General features: G+C 32.6%; 2 protein-coding genes across 3 annotated transcripts; one reads left to right on the forward strand and one right to left on the reverse strand.

The window, feature by feature from the left end:
• The first annotated feature begins 37 nt into the window (after positions 1-37).
• Positions 38-4,888, forward strand: LOC121370887 (39S ribosomal protein L11, mitochondrial-like). Its single transcript, XM_041496419.1, has 4 exons — positions 38-213; positions 1,645-1,740; positions 3,116-3,209; positions 3,827-4,888. The coding sequence occupies exons 1-4, from the start codon at positions 73-75 to the stop codon at positions 4,087-4,089; spliced, it is 594 nt and encodes a 197-aa protein (XP_041352353.1). The 5' UTR covers positions 38-72; the 3' UTR covers positions 4,090-4,888.
• Positions 4,889-6,105: 1,217 nt separating this feature from the next.
• Positions 6,106-19,188, reverse strand: LOC121370886 (ribosomal RNA processing protein 36 homolog). 2 transcript variants are annotated; one of them, XM_041496417.1, is made up of 10 exons: positions 19,136-19,188; positions 15,555-16,139; positions 14,957-14,972; positions 13,033-13,093; positions 11,581-11,664; positions 11,179-11,245; positions 10,503-10,607; positions 8,985-9,059; positions 7,233-7,350; positions 6,106-6,367 (listed from the first exon to the last, which is right to left on the reverse strand). In XM_041496417.1, exons 2-10 carry the CDS (start codon positions 16,104-16,106, stop codon positions 6,240-6,242), a joined length of 1,206 nt encoding a protein of 401 aa, XP_041352351.1. In that variant the 5' UTR covers positions 16,107-16,139; positions 19,136-19,188; the 3' UTR covers positions 6,106-6,239. The 2 variants fall into 2 exon arrangements, with proteins under 2 accessions (XP_041352351.1, XP_041352352.1); XM_041496418.1 differs by having other exon boundaries at positions 19,114-19,180.
• Between the last annotated feature and the right edge of the window lies 1 nt (position 19,189).

The raw sequence follows: 19,189 nt of genomic DNA on the forward strand, positions 1-19,189 counted from the left end.
TTTACCAACTACCCTCGATCAGTCAATCAATCTTTGAAGGGCAAATAACTCACGTGCAGAGCAAAATAAAATATGGCATCAAAAGGTGGTAAAAGATTAGTGAAAGGTGCTAAAAAGTTAGTTCAGAAGGTATACCACCCTCCATTCATGAAAGTAATAATTCCAGCTGGACAAGCTGCAGCTGCTCCCCCATTAGGCCCACAGTTGGGACAGGTAAATCATATGTATTATGATAATCATCATTCATTTGACATTTCATTGTCATGTTGTTTCTTGAACAGTGACATAACAAACGTTTTGGTTACATTGACATTCAGTAGTGCAAAAAATTCCGTGGTTCCAAGCAAAACTTGTCAGAATGAAACTGCAGTCAATAAAACAAATGCCATCAACATTTCCCACCCTAACTGTGTACAGTACGTATACATTAATTAATTTTGAAAATCAATGGGCCCATTAAGCAAAACAAACTTTAACTTTAAAACAAATAAATTGAATTTATCCAGACCAAAAAAATAGTCAATGTTGAAATTTAACTTTTAAACCATGGTGGCAAGCAGGGCCATTTAAAGTATTAGATTAAAGATTGTCAGTTATTTTTTTTATGATCACCAGATGAATCTAAAAGAAATAACAATCCTTAAAATTAAGAAACACACTTATTAATAAAAGCACAAACAAGATAATACTTTTTTCTTAATTACTTTTTGGTTCTGGAATAATACAAAGTACTAATATAAACTCAGTTATAAAGTGACATCATATTCTGTAATATCCCTTGATGATGATATTTTTACGTTCATCGGGAAATTAACACACTGGCATTGCAAAGTATGATAAATATAACCAAAATTTAATTATTTTGTTGTTAACACAGGCCTCTGTGAATTGAATATTTGCATAAAATAAATTCAGGTAACCCATTTTCTTTTTGCGTAACCATTATGTCCACATAAATAATGTCATAAATTTAATGCGCGAACAGAAAATAGGTTACACTAAATTAGACTTGCGTGAACGAAACAATCGTTCTCTCAATTTTCAGAAGCCTATAACAGAACCTCTAAATGCAGTGCAACAAATGAACAACCTAGATCCATTTCAAGTTTTCTTTTTTTACTTTCTCAAGCAAAAGTGATTGTAACCTATCTGTAGATTAGACAGAGAGCATCATTCTTAACAAAATTAATCCGTGTGCTCTAGTGGTGTCATTAAACAAAACAAACTTTAACTTTTAATTGGGTGTTTTTATTTTTATTTTGAAACAATTTAAAATTAAATATAATAGACCAGATGGTTGCCCTTGGCCAATAAAGCTTGCCTTAATTTTTGGCATGGATGCTGTGTATGTATCTTAACTTTGTATTGCAAAAAAGAAATTTGTTAACAATGTTTTTCTACCACATTGCCTCATTTAGAATTTTTGTTATTTGCAGAACTAAATGCTGGAAAGGGATCAGTAAAACAAAATAATTATTCTTTATTTTGAACAATAATATATATATATTTTTTTAATATAACTGAAATGATTAAATGTATATAACTGAAATGAGCATTTCTTCTGTGATATATTTTCCAATTATTGTGGATGAATTTATTTAATGATAAATCAAATTATAGGTTTTTTTTCTTTTTTCTTTATAGCGAGGAATTCAGATTGCAGCATTCTGTAAAGATTTCAATGAAAAAACTAAAGAAGTGAAGCCTGGTCTGCCTCTTCCTACTAGAATCAAAGTGAATGTAAGTACATAATATACAGTTGTGTTGATATACATTCTGTACTTCTTACAGATAATTAAAGCTAGGGCATTTTAATTAATAAAAATATCTACAGTCAGTTATAGTCTACATTTGATCAGTGAATAATTTTTTTTACTAGTCACGATTAAAAATTCACTAGCTCTATATTAAGTTAATACAATTCTATTAAATAATAGCAATAATTGGATATGTCACCTAAAGAAGGAGATAGAGCTTAAAAACATTAACATTGGGGGGTTGGGGCGAGGGAAGGATATTCATATTTACAAAATAGTCTTAACTGCAACATTTGACAAAACAAATTAACTAGCCGTTGGGCATGGCAATAGTAGTTATTTACTGCCTAACATTGAATATCACTAGCCATGGGAGTGGGGCTACCATATTCTAGAAGCCCTGATTTTGGCCATCTTTTAATATGTGCAACATGTGGCATTGAGGTGGTGGGTTCTTCTCATGCCGGTGCCTGGGTCACAATGATTTTACTTTACCTCTGTTCTTTCTTAAAAGCATCTAAGAAAACCCAGATGTTTAGATGATAAGCACCTACATAAGCATTTGCTGCCATCCTATGATCACAGTGGTTGTTAGTGTGACACAGTCCTTTATCAACTCTGTCTTACTAATTACTATTAAGCTGCCCTTGGTGAATTCACTTGGTGGCGCAGTGGTTAATCCATCAGACTACAGGCTGGTAGGTACAGGATTCGCAGCCCGGTACCGACTCCAACGCAGAGCGAGTTCTTATGGACTCAATGGGTAGGTGTAAGGCCACTACACCCTCTTCTCTCTCACTAACCACTAACCAACAAACAACTAATTCACTGTCCTGGACAGACAGCCCAGATAGCTGAGGTGTGTGCCTAGGACAGCATGCTTGAACCTTAATTATAAGCAGGAAAATAAGTTGAAATGAAATGTGTGTGTTTTTCCTATCTCTAGGAAAATGCAGGTAACCGATCCCTTGCTGCTATTTGGTAAAGTATATGGTGGTAGCTGGTGTGCTCTCATTCTGCAAACCAAGTGTCAAAATAACCATATTGGAGACCAAATAACCATAGATTTAAAACAAATATATCTTTCCAAATACTGATGGGAAATAACTAAAGGACCTTACTGAAAAGGGAGTAGTATCACCCAAGTTAAGAACTGAATGTAACTGTAGATCAATATGAAGATATTTTACATGCACTTTCCCTCGGTCAATACAATTTGATCTTGTAATAATAACACATTCTCAAATTGTGAAGTAGTAGGAGTAAAAGGTATGGATATGGTAAAATCACCTCTTTTTTTTGGCATTTTATCTTATTGACATTTTGACTCTTTTGACATTTTCATTCTTTATTTGCAGCCTGACCGCAGTTTTGACATTCGAATTCATAAACCAGTAACAAGTTATTTCTTGAAGCAAGCAGCCGGCATCCAGAAGGGAGCTATGAAGCCAGGTTGGAAACCAGTATAATTTATGTACAGCTTCTGGTTAGGGATTGAAGTTATTCATCTTCCAGAGATATACACTAAGTTTTGGAATACTGTTAAAAATTAAATTTTATAACTAAATGAAAAAAAAGAAGAAAGCTAATCTTTTAATATATATGTAGCTCCACACTAAGTAATTAAATATTAATATTGTTTTCAAGTTCGCAGTAGAAATTACCTTTTTAATATTTCAGTGTGAAGTAGTGTGAAGTATTTGCCCTCTGCCTGCTCCACCTCTCAGCCTCCTGTTGTATTAGCGTGTTACATTATATTCTCCTGCAGTATTACAGTGGATGTAAAATGCTAAACAGTAGGACTGGATAGTACATCATCTCTGCATGTTATGGTATAATTTACATGGCAGGTTTGATGATAAAATTTTGACAGGAGAGGATTTTTATTGTTTTCAAATAAAAATGAAATGTCATTGATTTTAACAAGATATTATTCGTAGTTCAATGGGATATATATGTTACGAAGACTAAAACTAAATTCATGTAGATATCAACGTATTCATGCATATTTAACAGTCAAAACAATTATTATTTTATATCTACAGTAACCAGCTTGTGTGTTCTTTTAGGGCAAGAAGTAGCAGGGAAGGTGTCACTGAAACATATCTACGAAATTGCAAAAATTAAAAGTGAAGATCCAACATTTGAAAACTGTGAATTGAAGAATGTATGCATGATAATAATTGCCCAAGCACATTCGTTGGGTATCGAGGTTGTCAAAGACATTGACCCCCAGGAATATTCGCAATTTCTTGAGGAGCGGCGAATCACCGTGAGCCAGCAAGAAAGAGAACTCGAAGAACAAAGACAAGCCAAAATGTTGCGGTTGTAACCATAGTTATTCAAAATTAATGAAACTATTTTAAAGTCTGTGTCTGTCTGCAAGTCTTGACCGTCAGGATCACCACTGTTTGTATTATTATCCTTGTTTTTACTAACACTACTAGGTGCAAAAGCATGACTCATGGTAAGGAAGCTTAATGCAATGCGATGTGTTTTTAATAGTAAACAAACTAATTTTTCATATAATCGAAAAATCATTGCCATTTTAACAGTAACTGTTATGAATTAAGCTTATTGAACTGGTTTAGCTAAACTTGTTAACATAATAAAATCAACAGGAACAGTTCCTTACTGTATCAACCATATAGCCATTAATTGTGAACGAGTGTTCATTCTTTGCAATATTTTGCAGATGTTTCATTATGGTGTTTTATGAGTGCTGTGTTGTGTGATAATAGTGCTAATTAAAATAATATTGATTATCAGTGCAGTAAAACTGACTAAACCAATATTTGAATCCGTGTGTGTATGTGTGTGTGTAAAGAATGAAACCAGTCTTAAATGGTCATTTAGCCTATTTAAACAAAAAATGAAAAATGCTGTTACTTTAAAAAAAAAAAAACCCAGAGATTCTTTGAAACTTTAGTTATGTGACTGCTAACTTGTAAAATTCACATAGAGTTTTCTGTATACATAAAGGGAGTGACGGTTATTTGTTTGAAAGAAAATGCACATAGCCAATAGATTTGGTACACACAAGCATACTGCAATTAGCAGTGACATCATAAGTGTTTACTGTTATACTTGCAGTCTAATATAAAAAGAAATAATAAAATGATAGTATCTGCTTTAACTTGTGGTTGTTTTGTAAGTGAAATATTGTTTGTTATATCAGACATGTATAACAGACTGGAGTGTAGTCTCATATAGAGATAATTTTGAAAAATATGAGAGAATTTTATTTTTCAAAAATATATGGATCATTTTGGGGAAGATCCAGTTATGGGTGCCCTAAAGATACAACAAATGGATGATCGGTTTACTGTAAACTGAATGATCAATGATTGTAAACAAAGGCAGTGAGTAAATAAGCTGTAAGTATTTGTCTATGTATATATATCACTTGAAACAAAAATGTCTAATCTGAATTGAACACAAAAGCAAGACATCCTATTTTATATAGTATACAGACACATCCCCTTGAAGATAAATGCAACCAGTCGCACTCTCTTAACAAAAGCCTATTACTGGTAGTACCGAGTGTGCACTGCAGGATTTGAATGGTCTTTGTAATCGTTTCGGCTAGGTGCAACATGGTATTAAGGGCAAGATTTGCATTCCTGTTATTACAAGTGTTGGTTGCATTGCAACTACTGGTGTTTGCTATTGTGGTAGGTCATTATCAGAGATTAATCCGATTTTATTCCAAGTTTGAATATTTGTTTGCTTAGTCATGGTTAAAAAATAAAATAAAATGTACAATGCCCATTTTTCATTGTACTACATACATTTACAATGCTTAGACATATGTGTTTAAGAAAAACAGACATCGTAAATTTGACCTTTTAATTTGCCAATGATAAAACATATTTTTATTAGTCCCCAACCGGAGCGGACTATAGGTTTGATCTTGGCCCAGTTGATCTCTCTGTTCGTCTGTCTGTCCCACATATAGTTTTCTGGATGTTTTTTTCACAATGTTCCGAGATCTTAAGCTCAAATATTTTGTGAACCGGTATAACTTTATCATGTACTGTTACAGGTCAAGTTTTAACTTTTATGGCAATTTACCCATTTCTCATAGTTATGGCCCTTGAATTTATTATTATGATATACGAAAATTTGATTGACCCAGGAGAGGACATATATTGATTTAGCAGTGTTTGTTTTAAAAATATTTACACTTTTATATGCCATAAGAATTATTTACAAACTGCCTTAATTTAAAATTTTCTTCAAAGAGTTTTAGAAGAAGCAAAATACAATTGTCTTTGAAAGTCCCATGTAGATTAACACATGCCTATAGAAAGTATGCTGTCAAAGCCATAGAAATAATCAACACCTCTTTTTCATAAATACATGTTTATTTTCTTAGGTAGACTTCTCACACATTTTTAAAACATCAATGAACACACCATAAATACAAATGTATGCCACTGTCAGTAACACTGAATTTCATTCAGGATTCAGAATCCATTTTCATGTTGGGAGTTTCTTTTTCTCTTTGCTTGCATTTTTCTTTCTCTTTTTGCTCAAATAGTTGTCCAGTTTTCCACTTTTCTGAAGTTCCTTATATTTTTCAGCCAGTTCCATCTTTTTCAAGTCCCCTGTTAAAAGTTGACAAAAGAAAAGAAATATACTTACAACACTATTCAAAATTTTAAATAATATCTAATAAAACTAAACTTTAAAAAAGAAGAAATATTTGTAAAACGTATATCCTACTTAACAGTTTTAATGTTGTGTTGTCCACACAATTTTCAGCACAACCTTTCTATAAAACACCAATTTTATTCATCAATAATGAAAAAGTATATGTGACTAAAGTCGAGGTAACATGTGGTATGATAAGCTGATATCATTGCAAACTATTATTTCTATTCTTTACAATTCTAATAATAATGGATTTTATTATTCAAGAATTTAGCAAGTGTCATAAAATAATGTCACCTCAGCATGAACCAAAAATAATGGCTCTTGGATGAAATTATTTGATAAAACATAGCATAACTATTTGTATGTGTCTTACTCGTTTTAAACAATGTATTATTCAAGATAGCACAGGTGATGGTGCATGTTGTGTTACCCATTACAACTATGTAAATAATGTTCTAAATTTAATGCATAAATGAAAAATTGGTTACGCAAAACTAAACTTGCACGAGCAACACACAGACAAAACATGTCGTAAAACAGTATGAAATGAATGGGATCAAGTATTCTATGGTAGCTTGTATCATAAAAATAATGTGAACTGAATACTTAATTACAACTTATATTAATGAAGATTCATTAATCATTCACAGTTTTTTTTTTAAAGCATTCATTAGTTTTAATTTTCTATTTATATGTATTCAAGAAATGGCGAATAAAGAAACCATCGCCTTTCTTGAGGAAGAATGGTATTTTGCCATCATGAACCTTAATTTTTAATTTATGCATTCAAGAAATGGCTAATAAAGAAACTGTCACCTTTCTTGAGGAAGAATGGTGTTTTGCCATCATGAACCATTGTCATCTCTTTCTTCTTCCACTGCTTCTCCAAACTACGACGCTCCTTCTTCTTCTTCTCAGCTACTTCCTCCTGCCTCTGAAAAATAAGCATGGCCAATAACATTAAGGTACCAGTAATGCAGATATAACTTCATCAGATTGTCAGGCTTCTTGCCAGAAAATAATATGAGGGAAAAACCAAAACAGGCTGTAAGTGACCATACTGCAAAGTTATGGGTTTGAAATGTTTTAAAATTGGACACTACATTTCGTGCATTTTGACACATTTTAAACAGCAGTTCTCTTACCTATCTACAAATTATTAATACATGTATGTATCCATTACTTTCCAAGATTGATGGTACATAATTTTACCCTTCGTAATCTCTGGCAAAAATCTGCATCGGTCTGAGATATATATTAAAATCTCTAACTTATGCAGGGTTCTGCACACATGCAGCTGCCTGGCCCTATTACCACTCTTGATGCCCATTGTGCTACTGACCACCACAAAGTTGAAGTTTGTTTTGTTTAACCCCACCACTAGAGCTCATTGATTTATTAATCATCAGCTATTGCAAGTCAAACATTTGGTAATTCTGACTCAGTCTTCAGAGGAAACTGTACATTTTTCTGTTAGGAGCAAAGGGATCTTTTATATGCACATTACCACTGACAGGACAGCACATACAATGGGCTTTGATTACCAGTCATGGGACACTGGTTGGTACAGGAAAAAAACAACAATCAGAGAATGGGTACACCTAGGAGGTTCAATCCTGTGACCAAAGCACATCAGTCGAGCGCTCTACCAACTGAACTAGCTTCTGCCCCTTTATAATAGTATGTCAGCATAATAAAGTTGGAGATTCCATGCTATGGCATGTTAATTTACAACTCAAAAATGCAAAACCCTGACCCATTGATTGTTACATGTAAAACCAAGACTTTCCTCTGGAAAATGTACAATATGAGCACAAAAAAATTTGGCAACAAATCTAGAAAGAACAACATTTTTAGGGATGATTAACCGTCTGATTACTGGATTATTTTTTGACAAAAAGGACATTGAGAGGGCACACATTATAAGTTATACTCATGTATTTTCACAAAATTTATGCATTCAAGAAATACAATAAATAATGTTCGTATGTGAATAGGTATGTATTATTTTTGTGGGTTTTTCTCATTTTTATGTTTTAGATTAGTTAATGTAGATTAAAATTAGGGGAAACATTGATTAAGTTGCATATACTTACATGCATTTGTGGCCAGATGTTCAGTATTCCCAATAACTATGTTTTACTGACCAGAATTTTTTTGGGAAAGGAATTATAACTCCTATCTCAATATTTCATGATTTTTGTTGTTGGTAAAACGGTAAAATTTATTATCAAATTACCTGTCAAATTCGGCCATCAGTTCCTAAAAATTACTGACGTTCCGCTATTGTTGTAGAGTGAAAATACTTGCCAAAAACCAAAAATTCCCAGGTATTTTTAATGCAAAAAAACAAAACAAAAATTAAGTGGGCATTATCATGATTAGTCTCGCTCAGTATTGTTCTAGTATTATCTGTGGTCAGTGCCGTGTGCAAAACAGTGGGAAATATGAATGAGTACATGTTCTGTATGTGCAGTGTGTTGGCTTGTATGGCGTCAAGTGGGATATCTCACCTGCAGTAGACAGAAGGTTCAGTCAAAATGTTTTAATAACTGAAGATCAACTCACCATTCGATTAAGCAGAAACTTTATGTTTTCTTTCTTTTTGCTGTCTTTTTCCTTCCTCAGTAGTTTTTCCAGTTTCTGAAAAAATGTGTAAGACTCAATATAACATGCATGTAACCAAGAAAAACAAAGCATATATCACCAATATACAAAAGTGTCAACATATTGTAACCACAGAAAATCTTACATCATCAAAGAATGCAAATCTGTATCTCAAACAGAATCACATTAAAAAGATATGTGAGTGATTATATTGGAATAAGGATGAGAGATTTCTGGGACAGCCTTTAAGAGGTTATACATATAGAATACTAAACGAGCTTGCCTGTCGCACCATTTTTATGAAACGAGTGAACAGTTTTGGTATCTGACGAGCGAAAGTGAGTCAGATACCAACACTGTTCATGAGTTTTATAAAAAATGGTATGACATGCAAGCTAGTTTAATATTTTATTTATTACAAACCAACTGCAAGAAAGCCACAACATTGAAGTAAGCAGATGTTGAGACCTATTACACGTTATTTTTCTACGAATTGGGTCAGCAAATGATCTACGTCACACGTAAATTTAAACGACGTCACAGTGAGCAACGAGACGTCAGCAATGTAGTTTAAATTTTAGCGCGAAACTTGCATTAATTGTCAGTTAATGAGGTGTTTAAATTCACAATAATGACCAATTGTTGATTGGACCAGCAAAGATTGAGCTGAGTGAGTGGGATTGACTAGATGTGAAGCTGACACTTTGTACATAGGGCCATAAAAAGAGTAGCACTTGCCACATTGTTTTGGCTTCGTACACAATAGGCCCAAATATAACAGCATATCTTATTGCAATTACAATGCATGGCCATATTTCGTAATGATACACTTTTACCAGTTTGTATAAACACAGTTAGATACGTTAATAATCTCTGAACAAATCATTTTGAACACCAATTTTGTACTTAATGTTTTCTAGCAGTGATAAAAAGGACGCGTCATGCACCCAATTTATTTTATTGCAGGGAGATGCAAACTGACGTCATTCAAATTTAAAAAAACTACTGCGCCAGTCTGCACATCCCAATATTACACTAGTTAAATATTGAGTAATTGTTATGACATGAGCAATATCTTTCACTGGTGTGTAATAAATAGCGAATACTACAAGAATGGCTGTTAGATACCATTTATCTTACAACGAGTTGTTTCCAAATATATCTAACAAGTGAAAGTGTGTTGAATATATTTTTAAAACAAATTTAAACATCTTTTCCAATTAAAGCATTGACGGCAATTGTGCTTTCAGATAACTTAACAGAGCACTCAATTTTTATCACCTTTTTTTCTTTCTGTGGAGACCGGATTATCACAGCGGAGTAACCAAGTCTCAGAAAATTATCTACAATGGGTTATATCTCATATGGGTGTGTAAGAAATGAATGACAGTGTTTAGTAAATATAAAACAAAAGTTTGTTAGAATTTGAAAATATTATAAAAGGATTTTAGATAGAAAAGATAGCATAATGCACATTACCTGTTTTTCTTTTGCCTTTATATCATCAATAAAACCATATGACTGTTTGAAGAGATGTTCGTTGAACTCCCCAGATAAGTCATCAAATCTTGGATCCCGAATAATCTGTAACCAATGGAATTTTTTTATCATTAACACCCAGAAAAAATGACACACACACACTTAACAAACATTTCTGGTGCTTAATGAAAAGGTAAAAAGTATGGAAAATCTATTATGTCATACATTTATATAACTGAAAAAGAAATAAGATAATTTGCTAGCATTTAAAATTTACACATTAACAAAATGAATCAATTTAACAACACCTCAGCATTAAAAAAAGAAAAAAGAAAAAACCCGAACAATGAAGCATTGACTACAAGGTGTTAAACATGCACAAAGTATAAGTATATAAAAAATAAGTAATTGATTATATGCAAATTAGTTTACTGGATTTCTATCGTAAAATGTACATAAATTTCCATATGCAATGAATAGTTTTATCTTCAGACCATAGCTGATTTAATTTTGGAAAATCTACCACGGCATTAAGTTCAATACTCTTCTTTTTTTAATGACATTACTAGACATCATTAGAGTTGACTAATTTTAAATGATGAATGACAAACATCATAATATTCTGTGTTCTATATGTGTGATTCAAGAATCAAACTAATAATGAACTAATCTGTACCTTCTTCTTCACTGGTATAACGTTTCGGAGGAATGGAGTACGTTTTTTGGATGATAACTCCACTGGTCTGGAAAAATATAACATTTTAGCAAAATTTACAATAAAACCTTACAGTAGTAAAATATCAAAGTTAATTACAACATAAAACCTTACAGTAGTAAAATATCAAAGTTAATTGGTCTGACCAAAATGCTCTGACCATAAAACATAGTAAACACTGACAGCAAATGTATCTGGATTATTTTCTGAAAACATATATATGAAGTGGCCAATTTAAGTCAAATTTATAGTTCACTAATTACCCATTCACATGATGAACATTATTGCTTTAATTATCAAAAGAACTTTGAACATTAAAAAAACTAATTATTTACATAAATGTAAAATCCATGAACAAAATACCTGTTTTTGTTTTCACGTTTGAATGTTCTCTTCATATTCTTTTCAGGTCTTTGTTTTCTTTCCCCATGAACAACCTGGTTATATCTGAAATGAATTGACTGAAAATAAACTTCCATAGTTATATGTAGATATCATTTTATTTCACAAGCAGTTTGGCTAACAATAGCAGCCAGAGGGGAAAATGATGTTGGAGACAAAAACTAGGAAAACTTTGTAGTCTTGAAAAGTAAGGCATTACAGTCAGGTTTTCACCAAACAAGAACAGGAATTTTTTTCAGATAGTACTAAAAAATCCAGAAATCCAGAAAAATCTTCTTTATTTTCATCTTTAGCAGTAGCTCAACAGGCTCCATTATTCACCCAAAAGCAACTCATCAAAATTGAAACCACACTTTCCGACAATCAACTTCACATGCAGTTTTACTTGATAAGACACTATTTCAATTCGATGAACTTGTTCCATACATGTTTATCATTCTCTAGTTGTAATGCACCCTACTAGTGTGTCCATTAATACTTTTTATGATGACTATTTATAGTAATATACAAAATAATGTGATTGAACATGCTAGCTGTAAAAAGCTGATCTTATTTCTGACTGTATTTCAGAAGTATCAAGAATTCTTGATGTTCAGAAGGAATAATTATAAAATGAAGTCTTTATATAGATGTCATAAAAAGTAAACCACAAGTCTAATAATTAAGCCTTGGAATGTATTCTTTGGTATTAAATTCACCCATCTTTGTGGCAAATTTAACTTATAAACATTTTCTCTATATAAAATTAATATATATATATATATATGGGGTTTTTCCCCCACTTTTTTCTCTTTTTTTTAACAAAAATCCCTGCAGTATCAGTCAAATTTGAATGATACACATTTATAAAAGGTCCTATATCGAAGTTAAAACTACAATATTTTGTTATTTTCACATTTATTTGAAATAAATAACTACAAATTAATCGATCCCATGCATAATCTTTTCACAATTTACTCAAGAATAATATTTTTAAAGTCTTGCACTGGACGACAAGAGGAGTTTCCTGAATAATTTGTGGCTAAATATAGTATGGTCACCATCTTTGTTTCTTTGTCAGTTGTTTGCATATAATAATGGAAAAAACTTAGTCTGTTGAATGTGTATGCATAAAACAGTGACATCACTAGTTAATACATGTGACACTCTCAAGTATACTTCTACTAGTAAATGGAATTATTAGATTGTAATGTTTTGTAGGCATATAGCTGAAGGTATAAACTTTATGTTTCAAAGCAAAAATGTATTAATATATTTGGCAAGACCCGTCATTATTGCGATTTTTATATAGCACCTTTAATATAAATATAACATTATAATTTTTGTTAACCTCACATCTGTATGTCATATACATGTATATAAAACTCATAAAATTGAATGAAGAAAAACGTCAAACGAATTCAGTTCACTTACACCTTAATACCAAGTTTATCACGGAGTTTTGCACGTTCCTCAAATGACATCTCAGACAGTTCTGAATTTATAAAAAAAATGAATGAATGAATGTTTAACACCCTGGTACTAAAAATAGGGTGAGGAGAATCATTTATTTGTAAGAAATTATCACTAACTAATTATTATTTAACAAAACCCCAGCACAAAAAAATAGGTGTAACAAATAATAATTTATTTATTAAAAATTATTAATATCAAATAAATTAATGATTAATGATACCACCAACATAAAAAAAATTGAAAAAAGGAATACATGTATATAATTATAACAAATGTGTAAGCAATTATTAGTGTTGAATGAATGTTTAATGACACCCATAACAAACAATGGGGGGGTAGAATTATTTATTTATTACTCCAGCAGGCACTCGTAACGGGAAAAATAAAAATAATTATTTGTCACTGAAAAATTATCATGCACCGATCTAACAAACAATACTATTGGATGAGTTGACGCTTACAAACGGTTTAACCAATGTCCTTGTCGGTACTAAATATGACGTCATCACAATTTGGCAAACACACATAATGACATCATGTAGCTTAAAGAGTTTGCATTTACGGCCGTCTGTTTTTGGTGTTAAATTTATAAATAACAAAATGTTATTTTAATACAATTCATTATAGATTTTGAACTATAATAAAGAGAACTTTTGTTGATAAAAATTATTTATGAACGTGATTAAATAACAAAGTTATAGCAATACTCAGAACAGTGCGTAAAGTGGTTTGTATCCTTTCTATACATGTACATGCATGTGTCAAAAATAAAGGCTTTTAGAGAAAATATAGCTTAGGTAATAAATAGAATAACAAACTCGGTACCAGTTATTATCAAATTTATGTCCCTTGTGAAATAATTTTCATTTGTCACTCGCTAAAGCTTGTGACAACTGAAAATTATTTCACTCGGGACATCTGGAAACTCATTTATTATCCTCTATTTATAAGAATGAAGCAATGTTTAACAACACCCCAGCACTAAAAAATAAGATCAGATGTGTCAGTGTTGACAAATGCTGAACAGTGCAGGGTTCAGATTTTACCACAGCAATGATGGCAAGTGCTGTGGTTACCCTCCTTAACTGATGCTGTGTTCTGAAAACTGGATGTTGTCGATGGCAAGAAAAATGCTGTACAGCCCTATCTGTTTTGCTACCGTGTTCTTCCCAGAAATTTCATGTTGTATATGAATGTAAGAAATAGTGAAATTATTATTGGTAATATGATAAATGGCACCCATATCTAATAAACTGCAAAGGCTAGAGCTTTGTAGAAGTAAGTTACCCAAGTGGTGCTCTTCTTTTAAAGGAAAATTTTGTCTTGGTGTCATCCCAAATTTGAATATGACCCCTGCAGGGAACTTGTATGTGTCTTAGAAATGGATATAACAGGCAATGAAATTTAAAGAATAGTGCACAACAGAACAAAAATTAAACTGTATCACTAGATATATATTAAAAAATATACTCAAGACTGCAAGCTTTAACTACATGTATTCCAAAAGTAATATGATTTTCTTTTATATGATGACTTAATTTAACTCTCTTTTTTTATCTCACTGCCCCCTTTCCTTTCTCTCCTTTGAATTCCATCTCATTTCTTCCCGATGAGGCAACTCCTCCTATCTTTCAACTTCTTTCGCTGTCCACCTCCAAATCCCAGTCTTTGTCTCTCCAACCGCGACAGGTGCTTGTCTTTTGTGGCTATCTGTGCCACACACCTGCCATTCCCAATCAGCTTTCAGCTGTGGGCTTCAGGGAGTGTTCAGTAGTTCCTTCTGGCATTCTTAAGAGGCACTTGTAACTACCTACTATGCACCCCTACTACCAGCGGTCGTTAGTGTCATGGGTCAGACCAGCTTTGACTTAATTGAACTTACCTTTTTTAATAGCTGCCTGAAAAAAAAGAGAGAAAGAAATGTTCATAGGATAACAAATATTGTTATTTTGAAAATGCCGTGCAAATAATCAAAACTAGTAATAAAAGATCCATCTGAAATAACTTATGTTAAGACACACTAAATATTCATAAAGTAGATTATGTACACAACTAATGTCACATAACAGCATCTAATACACATGTAGTTAAAAACATAGTATACCGGTAATTATATAAACATTTAATTAAATTATATTATAATATGAAAACGATCAACTAAATCTAACTTAAACCTACTTAATCTTGTAATTAATCTACACCACTAGTAGCCTCTGAAGTCCCACATGTAGAACAAGTTGGAACGAGAAAAAAGCTGTACATTGAGGCACGATTGATCACAAACCGTATGTGAATATTCTAGATCTACATTCTATGCAGCTCTTTATACTTGTAAAGTTAAAGTGAAAATAATTTGAAGACATGAAAATGGAAGGGCTCAGGTGACCTAATTTTATACTCAAAGGTGGTTCGATCCTATTATCCAAGCACCTTAGGAAAGCCTTTTACCAACTGAGCTAGATCCCATCCATTATACTTACAAATTCATCTTCTTGGACATCACTATCATTTTCGTCTTCGATACCGTCGTCCAAATTCTGTACATGTTGGATAGTGGCTTCATCGGAATGATCCACTTCACCAATCTCTTTATCAGAACATTCATCAGAATCATCCTGTGTCAATATTTTCTTTTTCAGTTTTTTTCTTCTTCTTTTTCTTTGTGATGTACTTGGTTCTTCGTTTTCTGACAAACTAGAACAAGATTCATCTTTAAGTTTATTTCTTTTCATGGGAGAATGAACCTCACTTGGAAAATTATGAAGGCGTCTTTTTTTCAATTTTTGTTTTTTCATAGATGAAATGTCCAACAAGTTGTCTGAATCTAATGATGAATCTGTGGCAGATTTTATGAAATCAGATTTGCACATTTTCTTTTTATCCCTTCTGTTATTTACCACAGTTTCACACACAATTTGTGTTTTGACATTTTTGTGAATATTTTGTGGTTTTTTCTTTCCATGTTCACTGCCGGTTTTATTGGATTCTTTAAAACCACCATCATCACTGGAACTCTCATCACTTGATATCATTACTGCTTGTCAAGTTTTTTGGGGTGTTTTGGGCTGAAAATAGAAAGCAAATAATTTATGGGCAAATATACAAGTAGATAAAGCAATGAAAATAATGAAAATTATTTTAGTGTCACAGAATGACTCATGGGTTTTGAAAAGGATAAGCAAGGAACTCGTGTAGTGTAGTAATAACTATGTTTTTCTTGTTATTATTGACAGACATAGTCTAAAGTATATACCTGATTAAAATATAAACACTAAATTCAATAATAGTGATTTTTAGTTTTAGTTGACTTGTATATACTGTAATATTTTAACCTTTTTAATATGGTATGGGTTTTGAAGCGGAACATCCAGATAACTTCTGAATGACTGATATTCAAGAAAAATAACCCCAAACAACTGGAAACGATGTGTGGTGGTCCATAAATTTCATCTTATTATTTTTTTAATAATACACATCAAAAATAACACCATTAAAAGAAATCTTAATCCTATTATCACATGTAAACCATATAGCCCAGTAGCAACATAGTCACTCTTTGTACATTGATAGGGTGGGGTAAATTTGACAGCCCTTACATTTTTTAGGTTTATCAATTATTGTACTATTATTTTCAAAAAAAATCATTCCACAACACATCTCATGCTGAATAGATATTGTATTACGATGTAACATGCACTGGAACGTCTTTTAATCCTGACCTAATATAATTGTATGCAGTGCATATAAAATAAAGACTGGTGACTCATTCGGGTTATAGCGAAAACGGAACCGTGCCAAAACGGCCCCAGGCGAAAATGGAACCAAATCGGACAAAACGGAACCTGTGTTGGCTAAAACGGCACCAAAATCTGTGGACAAAACAGAACCTGCGTTGGCTAAAACGGCACCAAAATCGATGGCTAAAACGGCACCGAAATCAAAACCTATTTATCTCGCATTTCCAATGAGAAAACAATATATGCTATTATAACATGATTGCTCATAGTTCATTTTTATGTGAATTAAATAAACAAAATTGTTTATATACCCGAGTGTTGTTATTTTTGGGCTACATAGTAAGTTTCGTTCACGCATAGCAACTTTGTTTCACTGCAGAGATGACCTATTTATTAAGCTGACACAGTACTAGACTGGCTTCGGTCAAATTAGTGTGTAAAGTGCAGTTTTGGGGGGTTTTTTTAAACGTGCACAAATAATCTCCATTATAGATGTAAATATTTTTTTATAAATAAATAAATAGGCAAACAAAATAAATAAAAGTAACAACTATTCAGCTTGTTGGGTTGAAGTTATCCACTTTCAATATTTTCGCTAGTTCTTTTGCCGTTTCAGATAACGGTATATCTTTCAGTCGGGTATTTGCAAACCACTCAGAAAGGGCCCCCTAAACATTCGCTACTTTTCCTGTTCTCTGCCGTTTCTATTTGGATTAGCATTGCTGTGATACTGGTTACGAATTTCCTCTCTTTTGGTGGATACTTGCGAAACTTGTGATTGGGAGCATTTGATTATCAAAACATTTATTGACTGTTATTCCAAGTAGGGCCTCAATTAATGACGTCAAGCATCATCTTAGCACGTTCTCAAGCTAAAAATAACAGTTGTACTGAAGGCACTATTTTACTCTATTACCTTTTTAAACACAGCAACAACTAACAGATTTCATGAAGGAAGTCAGACGTAATAAAGTAAAATGATGTTTGTTTATTTATTTACAAAACAAGCAATCTATTGTTATGTACTTAACCAAGCAAGCCAGGCAAGGCTGTGCAGTGAACACTGTGAGCTTTGATGTTTTGTCTGCGACACTCCGGCTAGACGGAATCGGTGATGGGGATTAACAATTAGCAATACAGGTGTAATTCTAGTAACTTAAATGCTTGACAATCAACAGTCTACAGTAATAACAATTCAAAAGATTTGGTAAGTGTTAATTCCTATCGTAGCACAATCCACGGTTTCACATGTTGAATAATATGATTTTGACCAGCTTTATTCGGCAACAAACCTAAGTCATGAATTTTCGGGTTTTTTCTCGTTTTTTCTCTCTCTGTCTCTCTCTATTATGTGTGGTTCCGTTTTAGCTAATACAGTGAGGTGCCGTTTTAGCTAATACAGTGAGGTGCCGTTATAGCCACAATCGGTTCCGTTATAGCCACAATCGGTTCCGTTTTCGCCAACGAAAATGGTTCTGTTTTCGCCAACAAAAATGGTTCCATTTTGGTAGTGGTTCCGTTTTAGCCTGATCCCACTCATTCATTCATACATCCATAGAAATAGATTGATGTAGGGGTGGTCTAATTGTCTTGTGTTTATTTCACTAGTAGCAGATGACAATGGCTTATGCAGCAGGCGAGTAAAATTCATTATAAAAGTTTTGATATACAGGAATGTTTAAGTATGTTTAAAAAGTGTCATTACAGGAAATAGTACTTTCAGTTATATGGTATTGTTAATTGTTTATATTTATAATGCAAACTGGCAAATTGTAAACACTGTTTAATTTTCATCAATAAAAAATACTTCCGTCAACAAAACCTTGTGCATGTGATGTCACAGATGTTCTTTGATAACGTGCTGTTGTTATTAATAGATTGTGCTTCAAAACCCATACCGTGCCATAATATATATCCATACGATATCAAGTGACAGCAAAAGTTTCACATCATGACACATGGACACTAAATCGGAATTAAATGGATAACTGTATGCAATGTCTATAAATACATGGCATATCCTACTTACAGAAAGAAAACAAAGAACTATATTTCATTTAACGATGCACATGGATAACGTTAGTCCAAGGTGGTACCCTAAACTCATGTTTTTAATTCCTATTTCTGACTTGGCTAGCATACTGGTCAAACGATGTAATGTAACGGTCGGTAATATATTTCTGTTTACATAGAATGTGTTAAATTATAAATTATAGAACCAGTTTTAAACAAAAACAGAATTAGTTACGTCGATGACAACCAAATTGAACGATTTAATCTATATAAGGGTTTCAGGACATACAAATAAGTGGTAAATTTGCTACCATGGGCTGAAAATCCAAACCAACTTGAACTTCTCTGGTTTCTTTGTCCTTTGT

The sequence above is a fragment of the Gigantopelta aegis genome, chromosome 4 (genome assembly GCF_016097555.1).
Source record: "Gigantopelta aegis isolate Gae_Host chromosome 4, Gae_host_genome, whole genome shotgun sequence".
In the NCBI taxonomy this organism is placed as follows: domain Eukaryota; kingdom Metazoa; phylum Mollusca; class Gastropoda; order Neomphalida; family Peltospiridae; genus Gigantopelta; species Gigantopelta aegis.